Below are 6,641 nucleotides of genomic sequence, written 5' to 3' on the forward strand. Positions count from 1 at the left end.
AAACATTTTCATGTTAAATGAAAAATGTTTAAACTTTTGCCTACTGTTCTACAGATTTTTGCACTAAGTTCTTGAAAGCAAGGATAATTTATATACAAGGATGCCTTAAAATAAGCCCCCATAATTACAAAAGTGTAGTGTTTAAATTTATAGTAAAAACCACACACTGCTGGCAAAACTGTGACTACATCTGGAAAACATTAAGGATACTATTAAAATAGTCCAGCATAAACTAGAAATGAGACAAATTACAGTGTTGCTTACTTTTGAACCTAACAATCATTTTTAGGAATTACATTTTGAATGTGAAACACTTCCCTGTGTGGTATAACACTGAATTTTATATAGTTCAAATATAACTGAGCATGAGTTTTACACCTAATTTTGCCCTGTTTTTGGAAGCAACTTGCTATTTTTTAAATGTCCTTCTATATTTTGTTGTTTAAAACATTTCCAGGAGGCTGTTGATCCAGCTGTTGGGAAGGATAATGACAGGCTCTCACATGAGGGTGTAAAGTGTGATCACATCACTTAAACATTTATTTTATTAAAAAGGGAGAAATGTTTTCAAACATTAAAAAAATGCTACTTTTGTATAAAAACAGAAATAGGCAAAATGCCTATTTGTCTTATTTACATAATACATTACAATATTTTTCAATGTATTAAATTATTTACAATATATAAAAAAAATCAGTAAAAGAGGTTTTGGGGTTTTTTTACAAGACATCAAGCCCTGTACTTCTAGTGTAGATCATGGCAAACAAGAATATTATTGCACCAATGAAACAAATCGTCTAACAGAGTGTTTCTCTTAGCCATGCCTGGAACTGAAATCTAAAATAACATCAACAGTAACATTCATTTAATCCCATCTAGGGTTGACTTCAGGCAGTTTCCATACAAACATTGTCTTATAAAGCTTATGTCTTAGGCAATTACAATCAGAGCTACAGTATTTACAGCTTCTATACAATCTGTATGGAGTCTTGTCGAGTTTACCCTTCACAGAAGCTCTATAAATAAACCACAATCTCCTGAGTGGAGCAGCCAGTGACACTGATACAGTTCCTTTAAAGTCTCTTCAGGAGATGACAGGCTAAACCTCCTTGAGTCAAATTCTTCTTTAGCATCCATGGCTAGAGCTTTCTTTCCTCTAAGTAGTACCAGCTACAGCTTTCTGAATGATTCTGCGCCTGACCAGTTAAATAATGTCTCTTGTGCAGTACAGTCTCTATAGCTACATGTGCCTTTTCATATGCAGAGCCAGGTGGTCTGACCTAGAGAAAGCCCTGTCACAGAGATGGCACTGGAAGGGCCGGTGGCCAGTGTGCTTGCGATAGTGACGTGTCAGTTCATCAGAGCGAGCAAACTTCCAGCCGCAGCCTTCCCAGTTACAGTGATAAGGTTTCTCACCTGTTGGAAAAATCAGACAGACCATGACTCAGTGAATTCCTCCCACATAAAGGCAGCTCTCTAACACTAGAAGGGTTGTATGCAGCCTCACTGGGTCTCAGGGAATTCCTAACATTTCTCTTAGTATCTGCTATTGGTGCCCAGCCCTGTAGCATCAAAGTGCCTCTCAGGAGAAATTGCAGTAGCAATGCTTCTCCCTTCTCTGCGCAGAGGAAGTTCTCTGCTTGGAGGAGGGTTGTGCGGGTTTGCTCTTGTTTTGGGGTGATTGGCAGGCCATTGTTGGAAGTATCGCTTTGGTAAGGGTGGAAAATTTTTAGCAAAAACACATGCAGAAAGCTCCCAGACACAACAGGGTTATTAACCTCTCAGACCGTTGCTGGGCATGCATCTTACAGACTTTGTACGGTTAATGAGCTTCTCACACAATTCAGGTTATAATCTACTCCTAGATCTAATTCTGCAGCAGCGGGTTTCTTAGTACCCAGACATGGCAAACCCCATGGATGCCCCACATAGCCAAGCACTGTGCTGTATTTACCTGTGTGTGTTCTAAGGTGGGCCTTCAAATGCGAGCTCTTGGTATAGGTTTTCCCACAGCCTGCATAGGTGCATGTGTGTGTGGCTGTCCTCTTCCTGGGCCAGGATCGTCGCCCTCTTTTGGGCTTGGAATCTATCAACTCCAAGGGAGAGGAAGGAGGCGTTAGCATGCCTCTTGGAGCTGAGGGTTGCAAGGGCAGGCTGTTCTCAAACAAGCCAAACTGAGAGGCACTCTGGTACTGGAAGTGGGTCTGGTGATGGTGGAAGCCTGTGGCAGGGTGATAGTTCTGCTGGAATGACATTGATGAGGGGCAAATCATCTGTGCTTGGCAGTCAGTCACCATTAGGTCATCAGGGCTCAGAGGGGGTGTCTCTGTGCCAGGGATCTGGGGTGAGCTGGCCATCCTAGGGTGCTCATAGCCCATCATGCAGGTTGCACTGCCTTCTTGCTTGATCTTAGGACACGTCTGAGGGACGAGGCCCATGACAGGCCCATAACTGTCCATGTCAGGTTCTGGCTTAATGTGGTCCACAAAGTGTGGGCTCCCGAAGCTGGACGTCACAAAGAATCGACCCTGGACACTGTTGGGGAGGCAGAAGTTTGAGTCCATCTCCGACCTGATCATCTCTGGCATGAGGCTGGAGTTGTAGGGTGGGGGATTGCTCTGTTCCAGGGAATTGTAGCATCCAGATGATGGATTTGTCTGGTAGAAGCTGCTGGGTTCCGTCTGTGCCGAGGGATAGTCCCCACTAGGTGAGCTCTGGCTAAAGTTGTCATTGCCCATGGAAAGGATAAAATCCAAAACGTTGTTGAGATCTTCATCCTCTTTGCTGCCCAGTCCCGGCCTCAGCTCTGGCATGGTGCAGCTGCTGGCAGGGGGCTTGTCCCCGGGGTCACACTTCCACCTCTGAGAAAGCAAAGCAGAGATTAGCGCTCGGGGGAAGAGGGCCCAGGTCTCCCCCCAATGGGCAGCGCCAGCCCCCCTGCTCCGGGCTGGGCTTGGCTCCGCCACTCAGCCAAGGCTGGGACCCCAGGGTGCGTGCCCCGCGAGGCACGGGCAGCCCGGCACAGCCCCCTGCGAACACCCCCTGTCCCTTGGCAGGAGTAGGGGGCGCCCCCGGGTCCCCCCCCGGGAACGTGCCCAGCTGGCCGGCGCGCGGCGACACTCACACCGTGGAAAGTTTTCTCCCGGCAGGGGCTGGCGAAGGTGGCGAAGGAGGGCAGGGCAGTGTCGCTCAGCGCCATGCTCGGCTCGCTGCGCTGCTCCGGGGCTGTAGGCTGGCGGCTCCGGGCCCGCCCTGCCTTATAGCCCGGGCCGGCCGAGCCCGCAAGCCAATTGCAGGAGCGGAGGAAACGCGTCCCGGACGGGGCGGGAGGGAGCGAGCCGGGCGCAGCCTAAATTTAGCCGCGCTATAAAAGGAGGCAGCGGCAGCGGCGGCTCCAGCCTGCGCGGGGCGGAGCGCGGGGCTCCCGGGCCCTGGCTCCCCCCGCCGGGGCCGCCGCCGAGCGCCCCGGGGCCCTTCCCGGCCGGGCACCCGAGCGCGCCCGTGTCCCGGCTCCGAGGGGCCCCAGTTCAGTCCCGTCCCCCCGGGGGCGCCGGAGCAAGGGGAGCCGCCGGCCGGGGACACCCCGGGCAGGAGTGGGGGGGTCCAAGGCTGCCGGGGGACAGGAGCGTGGGGGGGGGGGAGTTCAGGTATTCCTGGGTGGCCGGGTTGGGGAGAGTCCTGGTTTTCCATGGGAGCAGTGGGGTGATGGTGGTTTAGGGCTCCCCGTGGGTCAGGGCTTCCGACGGGGGAGGGGCAGTGGGGGGGAGGGGAGCAGGGGTCCCCGTGGGCCAGGCGCAGGGGGGTGTTTCGTGCGTGCAGGGGTAGTTACAGGTTCCCCTGGGACACTCTACTCAGCTGTGCCCTTTGCTCACCCTGCCCTGGACGCACTTGTCCCTGGTTTCTGAGTTTCTTAGTCAGGCCCCGTGACAGGGACAAGGAGGCGAAGGGCACCAGGCGTGACCCGTCCCCAGCTAGCAGTGTCTCCCGCTGGGGGGCTCGTCCCCAGGGTTGGGAATGTAGCCGCCGGCCCCATGAATTCCCTGAGCTTCAAGCCACTAACCGCACGTTCATTCCCACTGGGGCACAGCGGGCTCCCAGCAGCGCATCGGCCTGTCTTGTATTCAATTGTTTGCTGGGCACCCAGGTTGGACTGGCTGTTGCTGGAAGATCGCCCGTGCCGCCTCTCACCCAGATGAATGCGTAGCATTGAGGAGTCTTTTTTAACCTGACTAGCAAGGTTGCCAAAGTCAACATTCCCTAGTGACGAAATGAAATCAAATAATTCCACTAACTTCTGTAGTTTGACAGCATCACATACGGTTTGGTCTTCACCTTGGCACCTCACAGTCATCTTTAACCAACACCCTCACGCTGAGGGTCACTGCTGCTTGTCAGTGGTCCAAGAACAGGGAACCACAGGGGCAATTCTCAAAAAAGAAGAGTGGTGATTTACCCTGACTGTATTCTCAGTTGAATAATTTATAGCCTCACATCTGAATTTACAAGTTTACAAAATGGCTGGGAGGAGCAGTCGATCTGCTGTGAATGCACTAGAATCAATGCACTTAGCATGGTAACCAAGTACACAAAGATGTGTGACTCACTGCAATGAAATGTCACACTTGTGTAATCTTTCAATGTAAACTCTTTTCCTCTCATAAACTATTTGTAAGTGCACACAATGTATGTATGGTGATATGAGTCAGCCAAGAAAATGTCCTGAGTTGAATTCTGAATGAATGTGTATGTTCCCTGGCTAACATGCTTAGTGTCTGTGGCAGTTTATATTCTTGTGATTTCAGCAACTGCTACAAAAATATTTTGTTTCTAGGGTACACAACTGTAAGTGTAAATTGAACTGTAAAGGTCTAGTTAGATTCTGTTTTCCATTATGTGCTGGACACACATGAGTATGTAACCCCATAGTCACTCTGTGTCACCTAAAGTATATTGTGTTTACTTCTTTGAATAAAGGAAACATTGAGTGAATATTGAAGATGAAAGCCAAATACATGAAATAATAGGTTCTCTGCCTCCAGTTTCTCTTTGTCCTCTATAGAGCTGTTCAGTAAAGAAATCAGTAAACTCCATGCGCTGAATGTGAAGAGTTTATTTATTTTGTGAGTTACTAGTTACTTGCAACCCTTGCAATAATTTGCCACAATCTTCCTCTTCTTCATTATCATTGTGCTAATACTGTTTGATTTTTCACCTGTACAAGTCTTTTTAATAAATATCCCAAAACAGATTACACTGATTTAATTTACACCCAAGTAATTTTCGAATAATGCCACTGAGGTTACAGTAATTTGTAAAAGCAGTGTCTCTGAGATTAGAAGGAAATTATTACAAAATGTATTCTTTAATCTGCTGTGAACAACATACTAATGGATGAGATTTGGGAAGCCTTCAGCTAGAACAGGACACAAGATACTCCAGTTTCAAAAAATTGCGTATTATGTTGGCAAACTTGATTTTTATATTACTAATTGCTGGTTTATGTTGGCTTTCTTATGTCGAAGGGAACCTGTTACCAGCTTTTTAACAGATTGTAATTAAGACCCTAAACTTTAATGAACGGGTCAAACCTACTGCTGTGTAAAAGGAATACAGCACCACAGAAAGGCTGCAACTGCATCTGTTGGCGATTGCACCTGAGTCTGCAGCAGGACAAGCCTTGTCTATCCAACCTTTTAAGTCAGCACTGAATTCTATTGAGTGCTCCTTTCTCACTGGACAGTTCATGAAAGGCCTCAGCTTGGCATTCCATGGAATGATTTGGGCTGAGATCGGGATCAGGCCTGTTAACTTATTAACCATTATTCTGCTCACAACTATGGCACCAGCAATATATCTTGAATGTTACATATTGTGTAAGCAGGAAAGGTAGGTACCGTATTAACATAGCTCTACTTCAGCTACATACCAAACAATTGCAGAGTAATTCCTTTGTGTTCATAATCTGTTAGAAAATGTAGCTTTGAATTGCATACTTGAATTAGTGCTCATGGAAGGTGTGAGACCAGCCATGCTAAGACTAAATTCTTTTCTCTATCAAGGAAATGACCGTAAACTTCCTTCCCAGACCCAGAGGGACACCTCTTGTCTTTCAGCCAAATTAATCTCTAGTGTAATTCCACTGATTTCAGTGAAATAACATCAAATGAATTTGATCTTCCATGTGTAATCAGACCTTGCTAAAACAGCCAACAGAGTAGATTTTTTGGGGTCTATTGGGCATCATATATTTGATACATATTATGTAGGTAAGTTAACATGGTGCTGAGATGCTATTGTGAAAGATGTGCAGAGACTACATTAGCTATGCAGTACAAATTGGTAGGTGGTATTATGAGAAACTGTCATGCCTTGTGATATGATGCAACCCAGTTTTTCTCCTTTTGTCTGTCAGATCCCATGTTTCTTACTTCATTGTAGTTTGCTTCCATGAGAGTTGGTCTTCCCTTTTCCGTCTTCCACCAAACGGTATCAACTCAAGGGCTTGCACAAGGGAACTTTCTGACATTTGTACAACATGCTCATACTATTTCAGCCTTCTTTCTCAAATCACTTTCTCTGCCATCTGTTGACCAGTTCTTTTAACACATAGGCATTAGTTACTTTATCCCACCAGTCAACAC

General features: G+C 47.2%; 1 protein-coding gene across 1 annotated transcript; it reads right to left on the reverse strand.

Moving 5' to 3' along the window:
• Positions 1–512: 512 nt before the first annotated feature.
• On the reverse strand, positions 513–3,274 carry KLF2 (KLF transcription factor 2). Its single transcript, XM_006122452.4, has 3 exons — positions 3,125–3,274; positions 1,955–2,861; positions 513–1,416 (listed from the first exon to the last, which is right to left on the reverse strand). The coding sequence occupies exons 1-3, from the start codon at positions 3,197–3,199 to the stop codon at positions 1,241–1,243; spliced, it is 1,158 nt and encodes a 385-aa protein (XP_006122514.1). The 5' UTR covers positions 3,200–3,274; the 3' UTR covers positions 513–1,240.
• Positions 3,275–6,641: the final 3,367 nt, after the last annotated feature.

The sequence above is a fragment of the Pelodiscus sinensis genome, chromosome 19, assembly GCF_049634645.1.
Source record: "Pelodiscus sinensis isolate JC-2024 chromosome 19, ASM4963464v1, whole genome shotgun sequence".
In the NCBI taxonomy this organism is placed as follows: domain Eukaryota; kingdom Metazoa; phylum Chordata; order Testudines; family Trionychidae; genus Pelodiscus; species Pelodiscus sinensis.